General features: G+C 37.1%; 1 protein-coding gene across 1 annotated transcript; it reads left to right on the top strand.

Moving 5' to 3' along the window:
- Positions 1-20474: 20474 nt before the first annotated feature.
- LOC142341356 (uncharacterized) lies at positions 20475-21932 on the top strand. Its single transcript, XM_075392283.1, has 2 exons — positions 20475-20495; positions 21042-21932. Exons 1-2 carry the CDS (start codon positions 20475-20477, stop codon positions 21930-21932), a joined length of 912 nt encoding a protein of 303 aa, XP_075248398.1.
- The last annotated feature ends 91 nt before the right edge of the window (positions 21933-22023 follow it).

Genomic DNA, 22023 nt, shown 5'->3' with positions numbered 1-22023 from the left:
GTTTAGGTTTCCATCACATAAAAAATAAGAGTTTGCAAAAGCCATTGCTGTTTACCAAACAATTCTTAGCCATTTTCCTCGGTGTTCTAAATTCAACTATCAACGGGAGTTCCTCTTTCGACTTTGAGCAGCAAACGAGAATTTTTTCTGATAGTTTGAACTACTTATCATAATAGATCAAATTGATCTCCGCTTCGAGCAAAGAGACAGAATGAAAATTGTCTAAGTAAAAGTGTAACTGATTGAAAAAGAGGTATTTTGAGAAATTTTGTTAAGAATAACATTCAGGATCAAATGAACATGTCTAAATATCTATAATCTGGAATTTTATTTTCACAAGTACAAACTTATCTTGCAAGTTTGGGTCCAAACGTTGCATGATTTTGCGTAAGTCGTGCATGATTTTGAAATAATTATAAACTGTGATAAATCGTGATACGCTGACACGTTCAGCTTCCCAAAAAAGCTTGAAAAATGATGAAACACTAATTAAATGTTTATCAACTATATAAGCCATCATGTCTCCAGTTTGTTGCAACTTTTGTTCCTGTCTTGAATGTTTATCGTGGCAGTTCAGATGAAATTGCGTTTTTGATTCCCTAAAATTAGTCTTTAAGTGTTTCATCTTCTGGGCAATAATCATGGATCTGCAAGTCCAAAAGAAAATGATACTGAAACCATCATCAAAGTTAGTGTTTATTGTTGTCTCTGGTTCCTTCTCTGTTTTCCTTCCCTAAATGCAAGAAAGCCGTATTGATTTCTTCGAATATAACTGAATTCTTCCAAATGGATTAAACAAACGTAATTGTTCCGACCCCACTTGTGGGGGGGAGGAACTATATACTCAAATGGGTTTTTTTTGTTCCGTGAATTTTGGCCGACCGATATATTCATCGTAGAGAAATGTGCGTGGTATCATTAAAAAGCTCGTCCAGCGTAGAATTCGGAATTAAAAAGATTTTTTTGAATTTCGTTTTTTTCGAGGAGTTATCGAGGTTTAAAGTTTCATGTGAACACTGGATATTTGGTTCACTTTTACCGTAATTTTCGTTCGAAATAACGTTTTTTCTACAAAAAAATTTAACTCAAAACTAGATTTCACGCCAAAAAGTAAATCAATTTTAGGTTTTCAATAGACGAACGGAAATAAGAAAGACTAGTTCTAGTCTTAGAGGGAAGTTTAATATATAAAAAAATTCGAATTAGGTTTGGGAGCTCTTTTTTTTAGAAAATTTTGCAATTTTTATGTTTTTTCAAGTCACCTAGAGACTACTAGACACTTTTAATATCGAAGTTCCGTTAATGACAAACCTCTTTTACGATCAAATGAAGCCCAATGAACAAAAATTGGTTTCGAAGGGATCGCTCATGTTTTTTTTTGGACTCGTATCTCAAATTTCGTAATTTCAAATGAAATTTGGATTTATTTTTTGAGGGTGTTACTAAGGTTTTATAATCCTATGGCATAAACTTGTTGACTAAAGGTGCAATAGATTTGCTAATGAGCACTAAGTGAACCTATCTAGTGCTGTGACTGGACAGCTAATGGCTGTTAAGACTTTGAAAATAAATTTTCGAAAGTTTTTTGAAATTAGTAAATCATAAACTTATTTTTATGAACTGTAAGTTCGTCTCAGTAAAACAGGATTGAACTCCTTCATACCACTGCAACATAAGTTAATCTCATTGGCGGCTTTATCAAATAACTATTGGTTATACGTCTTCAATGCCACAAGATTTCAAATTTTTAAAAAAATTTTTTGGACATTTCGTTTTATTGGTTCATTTTGAAATCTTATCACGTCATCTTAATATTGATGGCTACATCTTCCTTTAGTGAAGACGTCCAAAGTATCATAGATAAAACTTTCTGAGAAAAAAATATGGTTTAAATGGCTTCAACACTTTCTTCTCCCGTTTTTCTAAAGAAATTTTGGTTTTTGCCTGTATTTGTTGGTTCTTTTCATAGTCATAAGTCATATTGTGATGTCTTATTGATTATCTAGGCATCATAAACAACCTTGTTTTCACATTGTGGCATAGCTGAGCGTATTCACTGAATTCCTATGAAAGCTTTTGAGTTTAATGGATGTTAAGACTTTAAAAATTTTTTTTTTTAACATAAATCAATCTTTAGCTTATTTTCGTGGATTGTAAGTCAGTCTCGGTAATGACAGAACCGATTTTTTTTCTACATCAGCAACAATTTATCTAGTTAGCGGTTTTGTCTTCTAACTATTGGTTTTTTGACTTCGGTGCACGAGTTTTCATAATTTTTATAATTTTTGGATCTTTTTTAGTAATTTTGGTTCCTTTTGAAATCGTATTACATTATCCTAATATTGATAGCTCCCATTGGTTTACTGAAGACGATCAATGGATCTTTGAAAAAGTTTTCAGAGAAAAAGGCTTATGGTTTAAATAGCTTCGACACTTTCTTCTCTCAATTTTCTACCGAACTTTTGGATTTTGCCTGTTTTTGTTGTTGTTTTCATAGTGAATGACTTGTTGTAGTGTCTTATTGATAAATTTTGAATGACAAACATCCTAGTTGTCACATCATCTAGGCATAATTTAGCATATTAAATGCCTTCCGTTGAAAGCTGTAGAATTTTTTGACTTTGATACTATGGGTTTTCTCAAAAGTTTCATGGTTTTGATGTATTTTTCTTTGCCATACGACTTATTGTGATGAGTTATTGATGTCACATGAATGAAACCTATGATTGCTATTTCATCGAGGCAGAATTTAGTGTATTTAATCAACTTAAAATGTAGCATTTTTTTTTAAATTGAAACATCTATTTTTGTTATCTCTTCATTTGGTTGAGTCAAAAATGTAGATGAGCTCGGGTCGGAACATCATATGCGAACGCACATTAACGAGCCGCCTTGTTAATGCATATGACAGTAGTAAGGAGATTTGACCAGCGATGGCGTTTGCTAGATGAAATTTTGACTGCTAGTTGATGATACCAGTATGGAGAAAGAACGAAGAAAGTGCTCGACGAAATAGGTCGACTCAAAATCTTAAGATCATCTGATATGATTGATGGCACAGTAGGATTGCATAGTGCAAATTTTAGAATGCCAATTAATACCGGATCCTTCCCATAAAACTGCTAATTTTGCATAAAAATTTAGTTCCCAGATATTTATAATACCAAGATTGAAGTCCCAGACCGAAGCCGCATATGTCAAGACCAAAATGAACGCACGAGGGGGCGTCGTGCGTTCAAAATTACACGGTCTGGAAACACGAATGAACGCACTAAAATCTGGACATGAAAGCACTGAATTTTTGGCGTTGGAATGAACGATTTTTTTGCAGCGCACGATAGTCTGGACGAGAACGTACGATGTTCTGGACATATGCATTTTCCGTCCGGGACTGTCTAGACATGGGCACTTTCAGTCTGGGGCTGTCTGGACAAATCACTTTTCGTTCTGGCACCTCAGCCTGGACAATCATTTAACTTCCTATTCAGAACCGGCATTCTTTAAGATCCTTTAGGTTGACAATTTGAGCTCAACTACGGCATCACATAAAAACGGTACTAGTCTACTGTGTAAAGAGTTTGTGCTGTCGTACTATGATTTTAAACGATAGCTAGAATTAATAAAGGTCATTACTACTAACTTTAAAAATCTAACAAGGTGTTGTAGACAATCAAAGTAGCCAAAAAACAGCCGGAAATATCTAATACGGCAATTTAAAGACTTTTCGAATATTTTTTTAAAGGTTTTTGTCGTTTTACCCTGTCCTTTTTCACTCCTGAATTGGTATTGGCAGTGACTGAGTTACTGAAATGGGTTTTTGAAGCACAGATTTAGAATCGTTAAAAATCGTGCATTCATAACTCGCCAAACCAAACTAACGATATGAATTAATAAAATAAAATAAGACACAACCAAATACATTATAAATAGCCAGGTGATTGACGGAAAATTTTGGCAAGCTGAGTCAAAAACTGACTTTGTATTTCCCTCTATATTTGTGTCGTTAAACAGTCCTCCATTGTTATTTCGGCCTTATAAACATAAAGCACAGGCTGATTGATATTTCATGGTAAAAATCGTGCAAATACAAATCTTTAAGAGAAAAATAAAACTAAAAAAAATCGAAAAAATGATGAACAACTAGTATCTCTATAATTTGCTTTAAAAAAAGCAACAATTGTCAGCTTTAACATTCAAATATGTCGTGAGCAATGTATAAAAGACCTGCTGTTGAATTATGAAAGATTTAATAAAAAAAACTTGAAGACAACTACTGCCGTATTAATTTTTGCGTCCACTGATGAAAAGTGATAAAGAATTTACTTGACTCAGATAAATTGTTTATCCAAATATTTTTGAGACGCGAGAGTTGGTCAACCATTTACAATGACAGCCACTATGGTTAAAAACAGTGACGAATTGGTGTATGTTTACTTGAGCAAAATGTAGGCGTACGGGTCCTTTTTTAACCAAATTCGCACGTCCTCAGATCCCTTTAATAGTCTCGATTTAACTTCAACAAAGCCCCAGTGAAGCAATTGGAGAAATTGGATCGTTTAGAGAAAATAATTGTGTCAGGAAAAAAAAGAAAATGATACCTTGAAATTTTTAATGATATCTTTGCCGCCCAAGTCGGATTATTCAAAACTGAAGTTTATTAAGACCTATTAATGTCCACGACAAAGCATGATTAGTTTGATTTCTATCCATAATTATAAAACTTTATTTTGCTTAATTACTGAAGATTTTAAATCTGAAAAGAGCAGATAACAATAGAGATTAAATTCATTTTCAAGAACTTCAGTTTTTGTCGAAGTTTAGCCTCCAATAATAGCATTAACTTCGATCTTACATAGCATAGTATAATCATTCGAGTGAAAAAGTTCCTACTTTATGATGGAAATTTTGAATGTTACTGTGAACCTAATTGAAGAGAGTATTGGACAAAATGGCAGAGTTCAAGGTCAAAGGGGAGGGGGTGCATCGTCGTTAGCTCGATTCAACCTTCTCTCTGCTTCAGCCGTCTCATTTGTCACCGTGCTGTCTCAGGTACGCCAACTTTGCTCTAATGTTCGATTTAAAAACTACAATACCTGTAATTAGCGGGCTCGTACCAAACTCCCTAGAGTTGCCCCAGGCAAAGCAGTCCACCTTGGAAATTAGTAGGAAATTTGATTAAAAATTTTTTTAAAAAAATTGTAGATGAATTACTACTCGCAAATAGGCTATATTGCCTCGAGTTTAACTCTCAAGTCAAGTGTAACTCGGTACTGGGATAGTGTACATCCAATTCCAAATCAGGACTGATTCAGTGACTTATTCACTTTCCAGGCTTAGACCAAAGTCTGTTTTTATAATTGTCAGATTTGAGAGAACTAATTTTCGCATACAAAAAATTATCCATGTTCGAAAAAAATATTCATGGAAAATGACCCGCATTTGCTATTGTCCATTACTGATTACCTCCTGGAGTTCCGAAAACTGGCCAAAATAACAAGTAATAAATGGTGAGAACATTAATCGAAGGAAGAAAAAAAGAATAAAATTCGTCACAGTACAAAAAGTCCAAATGGCGTGGACAAATAACGGGATCATTGGAATCTTATGTCATAATTCGCTATGTATTTTTAATAGCCGCAAAGCGATAGCTGGGGCTATTATTGGCCTTCTAACTTTTTCAACCAAAGGTGCTCGCTTCATATATTTTGACTAGTAATGCTATTTTTTTAAGTATATTATCAACATCTGATGCAAATATTATAGATTCAGATGATATTTTGAGTTGGTTTTGATATTTTGTGGAACACTTTTTTAGAAATTTTTACGGTATTCATCAATTTTTGATAACAATTGGGGTCTTTTCAAGTTTTAGTTTAGTTTGTTTAGTGTTATTTTGACTTGTTTAATATTGATTGTGATTTTGTTCGTTTAGGAAAAAGGAATAATTTTAATCAAACTTTGGCTTCTTTCTGTCTGTTTTGTTTTGAAAACTTTTGCATAATATTTGGATTTTGAGTTTTTTGACAGTTTTTTTTGAAAAATTGCTAGTTAATCGACAGATGTTTAATCAGTATTGTTGTCAAGAGCTGACAATTCAATGTTTCATAGTGCAACTAATATATGATCATAAATCATAAAAACATTTTACGTTTTGCTTCTTTTTTAATTGTTGATAAGGATGTCTCTGACAGGCAACCCTTGGTAAATTCATTGATCAAGCAGAAAAAATTTTTAATTGGTTGTCAGAATAATTGATGGGAGGCAGCATTGTTTAGGAAGTTTTGTTAACAAAAAATTTGTTTTTCTTTGTTTCTAGGTTTTCTCCATGTGTACCGTTTCGCGGTTTTTTTTTCAATTGGTAATCCTTATTTGAAATACAATTGTTTTTTTTGCATGTGTTTTTGCCAACATTTTTCTCAAACTCTGATTCAATGACGAAAACTAATCTGACTTTACATCAAGTTTTATTAGATTTATTTTTTAACAGGTTTTTCCTACTGTTTTCTATTTTATGCTTGTTTCAAATTAACCATTATTGAGTAGAAGCACATTTGGGTTGATCAGTAGCTGACCGGGATTTCAGCGAAGATCTACTTCGAGTCGGTCCCGGAGTTATCCGGCTATGATTATTTAAGAATTGTTCAAAATCTGGAAACATTTGAACTTTTTAAGGACTTGTCCTGCTGTTCTTCTTTCGTCGGTAAGATTTTTGTTACAACCATATTGCGTCGCAGACGCTTCAAATCTGCTCTTTGTTCATTCGTTCTTGCAAATTCAACTGATTTCCACACGTGGCGTCAGTTGTCATTCTGAGTGGAGCGAGTTTTTTTTGTTCTTGATTATTTTTTCGTCACACGTGAATTACCTCACTCTCAAAAATAGTTTCCTCTTTTTAAAATTGACTTTTCTTTAATTTAATTCAGTTCAAGTGAGTTAGTGTCACCCTAATTGAAGGTATTTTGAGAGAAACTAAAAGAAGCAGCAATGATCTAAACAGATTTCTCTTCAAAATAAAGCAAGTCAGCATTTAATAAAATGAAATTTTTTTCAGTTCGTTTTTATTTTTTTTTCAGACCACTGATCTACAAAACTATTCTGGATCTTTTTTGGCAATATGCCAGCTATTTTTTATTTTATTTGGTCTAACTATTTGACTTTGCGTCCTCAAACTAAGGTTGGTTTAGTAGATTTTTTAACAATCTGCCAGCTATGGTTAGAATATTGTTTTAAAAAAAACACCCTGTTTTAAGAAAATTTTGAATAGGGAGAGAACACTAGAAGACAAAAATTTCTGTTGACTTTTTAGCAAAAAGTTTTCTAATGATATATGCCGTCCACAAATTTAATTAGCATCGATTTCAAATATTTTGGTAGCCTCAAGTTTTCCCGTGAATGCGTATAAATGTCGTTCCCTTTTCCTTTCTGCTACAACGACGGTAATACTTGGTTTTGACATAATTTCGTTTACTTGGAAAAAGTAAGCCTGAAAAATCTATTAAGTTTCGTTGAATCAAGAGAATGCAGCTTAATCAGCTAAAACGAAGATGCTTTTTTAAAATATTTATTGCTTCAGAAAAAAGCAGTCAAAAACGGATTGTTGCTGTGTAGCATCATGTTACAAAATGTTGAAAGATTTTTCTGTTTTTGAGATATTAAGAAATTATTGGAGAGCAATGAAATCATTGAGATGTCACGCTCAAATTCAAAACTTCAAAACCTTAAGGAAAGGGCTCTGAAAGATATATGATCAGTTCCTTGATAGAGAGCAAGGAAGAACACATGCGAGATTTTTTTATCTTTGACATATTGTTTTGTGTGATAACAGAAGCCGTAAGAAGTTTTTTGCAGCTCTCCATATGAATATTTTGATAGCCTCAAGGTAACTCACGGGTTCTAATAATTATCTATTTTTCCTCTCTATAGTGGTGCAAATATTTGACTGTTGATTTCTTTCCGGAAAGCGAGAAAATTTTTTTCTTTAAAAAATTCCATAAACTTTAAGCTCTTTCGTTAAAATTTTGGATACACATTTTTGAGCTTGGCATCTGAGTACTCTACTTGCTCTTCAATCAAAAATTTTAACTCAAAAGCAGAAATTTCTGCGAACATTTTACAACAAGATGCTCCAACACAGCAACAATCTAATTTTGGGCAATTTTTTGTGAAGTATTAGTTTGAAGAGAACATCTTCGTCTGTCCTTAAGTTTCAATTTTTGAGCCAACACTATTTTTCGATTTGTCAAGCATGATGGTTTTCTGGCAAACGCAAATGGGTCAACCAACTATTGAAGTACCTGGTTTTGATAAAGTCAAAGGTATTAAGTCAAAACCAGCGAAGAAAACAAAACCAGAATTATACTTAATCACGTGAAAACTTGAAGCCATCAAAATATTTTAACGCAACATAATTAAGATTGCAGACGGCATATTTCATTTGAAACGTTTTTGCTCAAAAAAATTTTTAAAAGAATTCCATTGTTTTGCATTGATGAACTGATCACTTTTCAGTTAGACTTTAAATTAATTTCAGAATGCAAGAAAAAATTTTTTAGGAAACTCTATTAGGGTCGAGCCCTTTCTTTCTTCGACACTAATCAGCAAAACCGGAGATTTTGCAGACAAAAATTTCATTTATTTGAATAATGTTTTACGGCTATTTAATTTAGCCATTAGATCAACTTCGCACAAATTGCTGTTCTTTTGGTTTAATACTGTTTTGGTAAATGGGAAAAAATGCAATTGCGGCTAAGGAGTATCAGGTTATAAAACTTTCACCAATACGTTTGTTTTCAGGATATAAAATATTGATTGAACCAAAATCAGAGCATACGCAGGTTAAGCTCAAATATATTTTTATAAAAATTACAAAAAGTTATCAGGCAATTTTTTGCGATGGCTATTTATAAAACTATACGTTTGTTTTTGGCCAGATCCTAACGCATTTTTTCAGGTCATCAGAGCTTAGTTGTGTATAAACTAAAATAACAAATGCTAGATCTCCTCTACAATTTTTTACATCCAGTTTTGTCAGGGTGTTCTACAATTTTTGAGTTGCAAGAAATACAAAAACACAATCACTGAAAAACAGAAAAAAATGATTGAAGGCTACACTTCACTTTCAAATTGTTTTTCTAAATGATTGAAAATTAACCATACATGTTTTTTCATTTGCTGACTTGTGATTAAATTACAATTTATTAACGAAGTTATTTGCAATACTCGTACGCATACAACACTTGTACGCAACCATTCTGTAGTACTCGTACGTAACCCGACTCTTTCTAACACTTTAAATAGCAACGACTTTAAAACAGAGCTTGAACTTTTCAAAACGTAAATTTAGCCCCAATTTATGCTTGTTTGCCATTTCACTCGAAAAACTCAATAAGGAGAAGAAAACATTAACAGCATTACGAAGCAAAAAAAGAACATAACTTTTTTTCGCACCTAAAATCTATTACAGCAGAAAAAGTTGGAATCTTAAGTTGTTTTTTGACAAGATGGATGTATTTTTCTAACACTTTTTGACAAGAAGCCACATTCAAGTTTCACGAATCATGCTCGTGTAACGCTAAAGACAATGGAAAATGAAGAGAACATAGTTTGCGCGTTTGAGCCTCTGAAATGAAATCCAACAAGCTATAGACTTTAACAACAAAAATGAATGTCAGCGGTGAACAATTTCAGAAGTAATTCCGAATTCAGTTTAATATATTTTGATTTTTTCAACGGACATTTTTTCAATGTGATTTAGATAATTGTGATCGTGATTGCCCGAGGTGCGGACTCGGACTCATCTGGGCGGGCCCTTATGTGGGTACAGGCTGTGGGGGAGATGCTGAAGAGGGCAAACAGTTCAATTAGACCCATTTGTGTCATCATTGGTAGCCTTTTCAAATCACTCCATCCGTTCTGTTATTCTCGTGTCATCACAAGACATCACTCGATAAGTAGACATGGAGAAAAACTAAGAGCTGATTGTTAAGAAATAATAACTTAATATTAGCTTCACTTTTGAACAGAAGTACCATGAAGACCTGTAAAGGAACCAAGTTCCTTTATATTTTATCTCCCCCCACACCCTCATTTTCCTCCCCCCACCTACACTTTCGTCCTCCAAAACCCTTTCATTTCATGATTTTCATTCCCCCAACCTATTTTCGTTGAAGCTTTTTATATGTTGATTTTATTGAAGAAGTCAGAAGTGGTTGACGTTCACTTTCAATATTATTTATAGTAAGGGATTTCCCGTTTTTGACTTTAACTTGTGTGCCAATGGCGCGAATTATGATGTATTTCTAGAGCTTGATTTGCTACCATAGTTGCGACTTTCAGAAATACAAATATTAATGAAAAGTTGTCTTGGTATGCAAGACTTAGGCCGAAGAGCATAAACATTTCTGGCGTATCCTAGGGTCAAAAAAGGACCTTTGAAACTTGCTCGACGCAGACTGGGGAATTTTTGATTTTATAGGGGGGAACTTAGACATTTGACACTTAGCACATTTTAAACTCTGGTTTTGATAACTTCACACTTTTAATCAAAAACATCACAATCACAAATGATCCAACTGATTTTTAATCTGGCCCTAGAAGTGAAGACTGAGATGAGAGTTCTCCTGAAAAGGATGCTTGCGTGGGATGCCTAGTCACGACAGATGGGCTGGTCTTGCTTGCGGATTTGAATGTCTTCATTTCAAAGGCTGGGTTTTAATAGGCGACTAGTTATCGTTGGATCAATATAGTATCTTTCCGCATTAGTTTCGAAAGGAGTAGGTCCTCCTCTAGGTGAAATTTAAAGCACCACCAACACACACATTAACTTAGGATTAGTTGCAAGGCCTGGTATGCCCTTGCTACCTTAAGGTTTATAGGAACGTGAAGTTATCCCCCACCAGTGTCAGTAGACGCACACAATAGTCGAAAGTTAACCACCACAGAATAGGGTTCCTTCTGTCGCGCTCGAGAATCAGATAGGCAACCAGAAAAACATCTAATTTATCTAAGTTTGTAAGAATTTCACTGATTATTGGAAAAGTTTAACTCTATGCAACTTCTGATTAGCATCATATCTGTATCAAACATCATTTAGTGATAGCGACAAGCATAAACATAGTAATCAGACATTAAACAAAAGCATTAGCTAAGCACAGTAAGCAACAGCCTCATTTAAATAATAGGTTTAACATAACAAAAACTAGAATAGGGCTGTTACAAGGAAACATAGTGCGGTAACAGTGCAGTATAAACTTTGTAAAATAAGAAAAGTCTTCCAACACAATCAACATGCCAAACAAGTCCAAAGCATCAACAGCAAAGAACAGCCTCAAGCAACAACTTCAGCTGAAAATGATAGAGTGGAACGCAGTAAAAGACCTCTTCGAAGAACAAAGCAATAGTAACGAAGGTCTAAGCATACTACGTGAAACTTTGGAACTTTTGAGGTCTCAAAGAGCAGTTGGACAGAAGTTGCAGTGAACTCATGAAGCTACAGCTAACAAGTGAAGAGTTGACAACACTTGCTAATGAATCTGCTGAAAGAAACATAACCATGCTGAAATGCAAACAGAGAGCAAAAGCACACAGAACGGATGCAAGTGACACTGAATCTGCTTTCAACACATCAGCAGCGCCTTCCCCTAATCTACTGAGAAAACAGTACCCTTTACGCAATAGAGCAATGAAACAAATGAAACATCAGTTGGCAAGCCGCAACAATCAGGAAACAAACAACGCTGACTCGTCCGACTCAGAAGACCCTGATAAATCTCAACCCGTTTTTAACATTGAAGAGAGAAGAAGGAACAGAGAATTTCTCACAGGGGCATTGAGAACAGATGAGGGCTGGCAAAATTCAATTCGATCGAGAGAAGAAAACCATGTTCGAGGACAGAACCGACATGAGAGTGAGGATAGAGCTGGGCATTTGCAACAACCACTTTCTTTTCACATCAATAGCCAAGCTGGTCCTACCATGAGCCATAGTTACACACCACAAAATCAACAACCACTGAACAGTTGTACCGGGCATGAAGTACACTATAACAACGGCTCTAACAACAACCTATACAATGGCTTCCCGAGTTTCCCGAGTTCTCCACCAGACTGGATACAACACCAGGCACTGATGATACAGAACACAATGAGTTTGCCCAAGATATCAATTGATAATTTCACAGGTGATCCTTTGAAATGGCACCAGTGGTTCAGCTTCTTCAAAGCGACCATTCACAACAACAGTGGCCTCTCAGACGCTCAAAAAATGACATACCTCCAAAACTCTGTAACACATAAGGCAAGAGACTCCATAAGTGGATACTCATACAATGGGGACTACTACCATGAAGCTATCGCTGAACTGACCAGAAAGTTTGGCAAACCACAGCATATTGTCGCTGCATACCTAGATCAATTGGAGAAGTGGCCGAAACCCAGACTGGACGAACCAAACACTTTTGTGAGCTTTTCATCCTTCTTGAGGAGACTGGTACAAACATTCAGGCTTCACAACTTTGAAGCTGACCTCAAGTCTTCAGCCGTCCTGAGAATGGCCAGAGACAAACTGAACGCTACCATGATAATCAGATGGAATCAACACACAAGAAGCCAAGCCTTGCTGCAACCTAACCCTACCCACTTTGCTGATTGGATTGACTCCTACGCAGAGGCGTGTGAGGACATCTCCCCACAACGGAACCAGAGAACCAGAGTGAACAGTTCTTCTAGAAGGGGGCCACCAGATGTGTCATGTCAACTCTGCTGACAAAACCACAACCTTGGTCGATGTCCCGAATACTTGGAAAAGTCAGTGTATGACCGACAGTGTTGTGTGAGAAGGTTCAATCTCTGACCTAACTGTCTAAGAGGTCATGAAAAGGGTCTCTGTCAATCAAAAACAAGGTGCCTTGTGGACAGATGCAATGGCTTCCATCACTCAACACTCCATAGGACAGATGCAAGGCAGATGCAACAATATGCACAACCAAATGGGAACTGGAACCAAAACTCACAAAATAACTTCAGACCCCAAACCAACCAAAACCAGTCAAACTATGGACGTAACTTTAACAATGAAAACCAAAGGCAGCAGACGAGTTCAAACTACAACCAACAGAGTAGAACTCAAAACAGACATGGTGGATCTAACAGCAGTACTTCACACAGGGGCAACTGGAACAAAAATTGTTTTCACCCTCAGCCGATGGACACGCAGAACGACAACAACAACAGACAGCAGAGTAGCAATCAACGCACTGTGGCTCAGCAGCAGGCAACTACTCCGCAACAAAACTACACCTGCAGCAACCAGCAGGAGACTTCTTGGATCAGACCGCAGATTCAGTTGCAGGCAATACCAGTAACACTTTTCAACAGAGATCTTTGCATTGAAACCTACGCATTGCTGGACAGTGGCAGTGACAATACTCAAAAAACACAGAAGGTTGCTGATGCACTTCAAGTTCAACAACCAAAAGACATAACTCTACCACTAGCTTCACTTCATGGTGAACACTCAGTCAAAACAGCAGATGTCATGATCGGCATAGGAGCTTTGTACAGCAGTTGTCCTGTGATCAGAATCCCTGTGTACGCAACAGCAATGGACGAGTTTCGCATGCCAAGAGTTCAAATTGAAAAGTTGAATGAGATCTGCAGAGACCATTCTCACCTCAAGAGCATAAGATTCCCAACAATCAGGGACAACCGGATCGGAATACTGATTGGAGCAGACGCATTCACAGCAACAGTTCCCAGACAGTTCACAACGGGACCCACTGGTACACCATACGGAGTCAACACTCTGCTTGGCTGGACACTGACAGGGCCCATTCCTCAGAGGTACACACAGAAGAGGGTCGGACAGTCAAACAGCACAAACATAACACTTTTCAATCATATCAAGAGACGGCAAGACGATCCAGATGAAGATCTTCTCCAGCTCTTCTGGACAATTGAAGGAGTGAACTTCAATCAGTGTTCTTCAAAGGGACAGTCTTCAGATGACAAGGACACTGTGTCCATCCTCAATGATACCATAAGACACATTGGTGACAGATACCAGATTGGACTTCCATGGAAGAAAGACATCACACTACCTAACAACTACTTCATGGCCAAAGTTCAGTGGCACTGTGGTACAATAGTACCATTGTTAGTTTAAGTTTGTTATATGGTGTTGCTAAATTGGTTCAATTTCTAATTAACTTATTTTAGTTCATTTATTTCCATTTAATTTTGTTCATTCAGTTAACTTAATTTTGAAGATCAAATTTTAAGATTTCATACTTGTAAATTTTGTTTACATCCTACGTATGATCTTTTGTCTGATCACGTTGTCTGTTGCCGTATTTAGTAATGTTAATGTATGAACAATTTTTTAAGCAGTTTTGTTATTTTGTCTAATTTCATTCCTCTCAAATTCGTAATTCAAAATAGTTGACTATCTCTCTTAACCAGATTCCGATTCGCTAAAGTCAAAGTTCAGACGTAACAAAAATTTGGTATCTTTCGCTAAGCGAAATACACTACAAATAAGTGAACGCGATTTCGCTACGCCAAATCAGCCTAGAAATTTGTAACTCGAATAGTGAATATTCGAATAACAAACTAGAGCCTCATTTCGCTCCGCCAATTCACTCTTAAAATTGGCCGTCATAAATAACATTAATTGGAGCTACGAAACAATTAAAACTACAGATTGTAAATCTGTACGACATGGCGCAGCCAGCTCGAGAATCGAGAAAAACACCGCTGTCGATAGAGCCGTTTTGGGAACGACCAACCTCAGACCCACCAATCAGATGGGAGAAATGGAGAATTCAACTAAAACTAGCGATTCTCGCTCGCGAGAATATAACTATAGACACATTGCTTCAATCCAAACCATCGACAGTTCGTCTGCCAGTAGAGCCGAGATACGAGATGCCGATTGACGACACAACCGAGGAAGCAGAGAGTGTAAAATAAAGCAGAGAGAGCGTAAAATAAGAAACAACCAGCTGAAGTTGCAATGGGAACTAAAGTGTCAAAAGATAACCCAAGCGGGAATACTATGCGGGGAGCGTCCATGGAATTTGTGTGATCAGAAATGCGTGTCTCTCTTGTACCTAAGTATTGGTACTGAAGGAAGACGACTTCTAACACAAAAATTCCCGCACGACAATATTTACGATTTGACTACCCTCAAACTCTGGGAAATGATGGAGATTGCCTTTATCCGCCCAAGAAACATCACATTCGATAGATTTGTGTTCTTCTCTCGGAAGCAAAAGAAGGGCGAAACTGTAGAGCAATTCTACAGCATCTTGAAAGAACTGGCTGAAAATTGCGACTTTGAAAACCGTGAAGAAGTAATCATCAGGGACATTTTCATCACGAACATGCTAGATGATGACATTCAGCGGGAGCTTCTAAGGGACACAGTTGAACCAGAGAGAGCACTCAGCATTGCAGTCAATATGGAAATGGGCAATCAGAATCAGCAAAGAATTTCATCTAATAACGGAGCAACTGGCAGTACGGTAAACGCAGTACAAAAATTCAATCGATTTCGCGGCGCGGGAGTACGGGGACCCCAATCAAGCAGAACAGTCACAAACCGTGCATCCGTTGGACAATGCCGTGGATGTGGACAAGTCTGGACACCTACACATCGTCAGGTTTGCCCCGCAATGGGTAAGAAATGTAACCACTGTGGTTTACAAAACCATTTTGCTAAAGTTTGTCGTCGATGACTCAATACTACAAGAAACACTCAACAAACTTATCGTATTAACAATGTAGATACGGCAGAAACCTCTAATCAAAATTCTAGCCAGGAAAGCTTAAACGTCAATTATATCAATTATAATGAGCAAATCAATTCAGACTATGATTCTTCGGATGATAATTACGTTGCCACTGTTGAAAATACGAGTTCCCCAAATTCGACACTGAAAAATTTGTCATTAACAATCGGAAACACAAACTGTGATTTACTTCTAGACTCTGGTAGTGGTTGTACCATTATTAATATGTCACTCGCAAGAGAAATAATTTTCAATTGTGTTCAATCACAATGGTCGGAGAAAAAACCATTGGAATTAAAGTCATTTTCTAATGATATCGTCCAACCTCTTGGCACTTTGAAAACGCCGGTAAAATGCAATGATTGGAGCGTACAGAAGGCAAAAATAACAGTTGTATCCGATGGATTTCGACCAATATTAGGACGGGACCTTTTTGACCAGTTAGGTATCACAATTTCTCAGAAACCTTGCCCACAACTTGAAGTTAATAATATAGATCCACCTTGTGCAATCAAGAAATCATTGGCAAAGGAATTTCCTGATTTGATCTCCCGAATTGGAAAATCAAAAAATCACACGGTCAATTCAAAATTTCACAAAAATTACCGAGTAATACATCAAAAAGGACGAAAAGTCACCTCCAACCGAAAATAAAAATTGAATTAGAAAAACTGTTAAATGAAGGACATATCGAAAAGTTAAACAACTGTTCAGATCAATTCTTCATATCTCCGATTGTCATTACAGTAAATAAGGACAAGTCAATCAAAATAGCACTTGATTCAAAAATCCTAAACAAAGCTATTCATAAAAACAAGTATCAAATGCCTAATATAGATTCGCTAATTCAAACAATTTCGCAAACAATGTCAACGGTTCCGCAGGAGACTGCATATTTTACAACTCTTGATTTGCAATACGCATATAGTCAACTAAAGCTACACAGTGATACGGCCCGCCATTGTAACTTTAACATATTCAGTGGTGATATGACTGGCACATATCGATTTAAAACTGGATTTTACGGCCTAACGGACATGCCAGCCGAGTTCCAAAAAGCTATTGATTGTACTCTTGCCGGTTTGGAAAATACTTTCTGTTTCCTAGATGATATTTTGATCGTTAGTAGAGGTGGAATCGAAAAACATATCCACTTGGTTCGAAAATGTTTAATAAAACTGGATCAGGAAAATTTACGCATAAATCTTGCAAAAAGTCACTTTGCAAAAGATACGATTGAATGGCTCGGTCATAATATTACACAATCAGGTGTAACCCCACTTTCAAGTAAAACAGATGCAATTGGAAAACTATCGGCACCTACTAATCTTAAAAAACTTCGCCTTTTATGGGTTCTGTACACCATCTTGGAAAATTTATTCCGAATTTATCACAATTATGTTACCCCCTACGACCATTGCTTAAGAAAATTTCGAAAGTTCTCTGGACGGAAGAGCACGATAAACAGTTTTCTTTAATAAAAGAACAAATTACGGAAACCACTGAAAATAAACATTTCAACCCAGAATTAGAAACGCGAATTAAATGTGACGCCTCGCGTAAAAGATTGGGATGTGCTTTGGAACAACGAACACCTAATGGGTGGCATACTGTAGCATTCGCGTCGCGATTTTTGAACTCTGTTGAAGATAGATACAGTATAAACGATTTAGAACTTCTGGGTGTCGTTTGGTCAGTCGAACATTTTAAGTATTATTTTTACGGCAAACCCTTTACTGTGATAACTGATCATAGAGCACTTCTCTCTATTATGAGAGAGAATAGATCTAATAAATCATATAATAGTAGACTGACACGTTGGGTAGATCGTTTACTACCATTTGATTTCTCGATTGATCATCTTCCGGGCACAAAAATGGGATTAGTGGATTATATATCTCGCGACCCGCATCAACAAGCTGCTAATATATCCACATACGACGAGCAATTTATTGTAGCTAAATTGGATGTAATTAAACGTAATGCGAAACGCTTCTTATTAAATGCCGAAAATTACGTCGATTTCGCAGCGCGAAATCCATCTACAAATTGCGTCGTAAATAATCCAAATTCCACTAATAACTTATGTAGTGATTTCGCACCGCGAAATCCAGAACATTCTACAAGCACGCAAATCGACGACTCAATTAGCAAATTAACGATAAATAATTTAAATTCCATCCCCAAAATCGAGACAACTAACATTCCTCAATCGCTTTTTGCCTTAAACCGACCCACCGAACAGTCACTCTCTAATTTAAATCACTTTCAACGAATTGCAACAAAACTCAAGAACGTCTACATGATGTCACAATCACCTTCTGATGATGAAACGCTAATGACTGTTAAACAATCGACCCCATCGCGAGTCAGATTTGCAGAGGCGGGACCTTCAACTGCCCAAGCGGCACCCGTGACCCCCGTTACACCTACTACAGATACAACAGCCACTTCGCCGTCAGTAGACGATTTGTACCTAGATTCATTCAATTTCGCACTCTCAAAGATCTTCTCAAGCTCTCTCATGGCCAGTCTGACAACCAAAGACGCGATCTTGAAAGAGATTCGCGACTGCATTTTGACGGACAATGAAGATAGATGTAGACAAATTTCACCCTACATCCACTCCTTCTGGAAGGACTTACACGTGAAGAATGGGTGTGTCTGCATAGACGACAGAATTGCTCTTCCCCATGCAATCAAGGATGCGTATGTAGACGCAATCCACGCAACTCATCCTGGGACATGGGGAATGACGGATATGGCAACGCACGCGTGGTGGCCATATATGCACAGGGATATTGCCACCAAAACAGCAAAGTGCAACCCCTGTGTCAAGATTGGTAAAAATTTAAAACCTATTATACCAGCAAAAAAATGGGCACCATTAAAGTTATGTAAAGTTCCTAATGAAGAGATTCAAATTGATTTTGGAGGACCCATCTATAATGAAAAAAATCAAGAGATTTATTTTCTTGCATGTATTGATCGATTTTCGAAATTCCCAACAGCAGAAGTATTTGATAGAGCTAATGCAGACAATATTTTAAAGTTTCTTCAAGAATATGTTTTGCTACACGGTATACCCCGCGCGATTAGATTGGATCAGGCTAGATGCCAAACGGGGCATCGAATTAAAAGATTTTGTAATCAAAATAACATACAGCTAATCGAGGCGCCAATACACGACCACAGAGCTATTGGTTTGGTTGAAAGACTCATTCAAACAATCAGGAATCGCTTAGCCTGTATTAAAACGCAAAATCAATTTAATATGAAAGCATCAATAAACTCAATAATTTATAAGTTACGAATATGCCGTCAAAAGACTATTGGAATATCGCCTTTTGAGGCACATTTTGGCAGAAAAGCAAACACACCATTAAGCAATATAACAACAAATCCCGATTCAAAAAGTTTAACATACAAAAATATTCTTAACAAATATTTAGATTTGGAGACTGTCAGATGGGACCAGCTCATCACAGACAAAAATTGGGACAATGATGAGCGAAGTGACATCGAAATGGAAATAAACAAGGACAAACTAGGCAAAGAGGCCATGAAAAGACAAAAGGATGACCCGATCAAAGAATCGAGATTAATTTCTCATCCAGATGTTGGCCAACCGATACCAAGAACAGAATCGTCACTGGAGGTCAAATTGGCTAAAAAGAGACCAAGAACGAAACGAGCCAAGAAAAGTCTCGACGGACTGTATGACGTTCTCGCACCCAGATCGTCAGTCATTAAAACGACCGAAAACACCTCAGTAATCAAAGAACCGGGCAAGAAAGAGGTAACAATTAGGAATTCTGATCTTGCAACGTTCGGCACAAAGGCGGAACGAAACACAGAATTGCAAACTTACGCAAACAGACGCCCAAAACTCCCCACGGGAAAAACAACGGAGGAACTCATACACCACCATGCAAAGGAATCAAGGAAAAAGTTAGAAGGCGGAAAGAAAATGAAACACAGAAAAATGGCAGATGACGTCAGCACAGTATCGTCTATCCACTCCAATGTAACAAGCGCTCTTCGAGTAAGAATGCCGACTAAGCCAAAGAAACAACAAACAACGGCGCCGCCAAATCAAACCACACAGTCAAATAACAATCTCGCGGTACCAATGGAATTACCGACTTCAAGTATCGTTATCGCGGAGCCACCAAGCAGACCAAAGAGAAAGGCAGCTACGAAAGCATCCGCAGCGCTACTTCCCACAAAGAGAAAACGCTCTGCCATATCGACCACAGAATCGGACGAATCTGTAATTCCAATACAATCCTGTCCTCCCACAACACCAAGTAGTGCAGCACTTGGAAAACAGAAAAGACGGCAAAACCTTAAGAAACAGCAAATCGAAAACAAGTCTATAATCTCGGCAATACAAACTGCTGCATCACAGTCCAATCAAGAGGAGTCAAACTTCACAGTCGGCCCATGCTCTCCAACAACCTCCTATCCAACTCAATTCTACGTTTCTCCAAAATACGAGGAACCAGAGTTGTCTATGACAGTTGGCGAAGCGGAGAGATTCTATGAAAGTGAAAGCGATTAACGAGTAAAACTGTTACATGCAAAACTCCGATTAAAACATTACAGTATTAAATATCTTAACAAGTACATATGACTATTAATTTTCTGTTAAATAACATGTTATTTAATTTCGCCACGGGGGAAATGTGGTACAATAGTACCATTGTTAGTTTAAGTTTGTTATTTGGTGTTGCTAAATTGGTTCATTTTCCAATTAACTTAATTTAGTTCATTTATTTCCATTTAATTTTGTTCATTCAGTTAACTTAATTTTGAATATCAAATTTTAAGATTTCATACTTGTAAATTTTGTTTACATCCTACGTATGATCTTTTGTCTGATCACGTTGTCTGTTGCCGTATTTAGAAATGTTAATGTATGAACAATTTGTTAAGCAGTTTTGTTATTTTGTCTAATTTCATTCCTCTCAAATTCGTAATTCAAAATAGTTGACTATCTCTCTTAACCAGATTCCGATTCGCTAAAGTCTAAGTTCAGACGTAACAAAAATTTGGTATCTTTCGCTAAGCTAAATACACTACAAATAAGTGAACGCGATTTCGCTCCGCCAAATCAGCCTAGAAATTTGTAACTCGAATAGTGAATATTCGAATAACAAACTAGAGCCTCATTTCGCTCCGCCAATTCACTCTTAAAATTGGCCGTCATAAATAACATTAATTGGAGCTACGAAACAATTAAAACTACAGATTGTAAATCTGTACGACAGGCACGCTCTGCAGCAGAGGTTGGAGAGGGACACAAACTTGAGAGACCGCTATGAGGAAACAATCAAAAAAGATTTGGATAAAAACTACATCACAATTGCAGACCCCAGTTGCAGACACTCTGTTTGGTACCTTCCCCATCACCCAGTGATCAACAAACAGAAACCAGACAAAATCCGCAGAGTCACAAACGCTGCTTCCAAATATAAGGCACTCTCACTCAATGATGCATTGCTGACAGGGCCGGATCTACTCTGCAACCTCCATGGCCTTCTTCTCCGCTTCAGACAGTACTCAGTGGCAATCACAGCGGAAATCGAGGCAATGTTCATGCAGATTGGCATCCAACCAAAAGACCAAGAAAATCGCCGTTTTCTCTGGACAGAGGATGGCAATGAAAAGATCTTCAAATACAATCGACTCATTTTTGGAGCCACATGCTCACCTTCTTGTGCGATATTTGTTCTGCAGAAGTTTGCAAATGACCACAAACAAGAACATCCAGAGGCCTACACATCAATCATGCAGCAGTTCTACATGGATGATTTCATGCAGACCTACCCTTCTGAAGAGGAGGCCCGCAGGAGTGCAGAGGAGATCAAAACTGTTTTACATACAGGAGGATTCAATCTGACGAAGTTCTTGAGCAACAGAACAGCCGCATTAGAAAACCTATTGAAAGAAGACAAGGCGGAAATGAAAGCCCAAAGAATCCTTGGTCAGACGTGGGACCCCAAAACTGACAAGTTGATGTTTGCAAAACCGAAGCTTCTCTACACAGGAAAAACAGATGACTCAAAGAAAGATTCTTTCAATGGCAGCTTCTCTGTTCGATCCAGTCGGACTGATATCACCCTTTGCCATCAGAATTAGATGCATCCTCCAAAGAATCATTAAAGAGGGAAGAAACTGGGATCAACCTGTGTCAGAATGCTACCAACAGGAACTACAGGAGTGGATGGAT

Source organism: Convolutriloba macropyga, chromosome 6 (assembly GCF_964194025.1).
Source record: "Convolutriloba macropyga chromosome 6, txConMacr16.3, whole genome shotgun sequence".
Classification (NCBI taxonomy): Eukaryota; Metazoa; Xenacoelomorpha; order Acoela; family Convolutidae; genus Convolutriloba; species Convolutriloba macropyga.
Note: the sequence above shows the minus strand (reverse complement) of the source record. Positions and strands in the feature narration are given on the sequence as shown.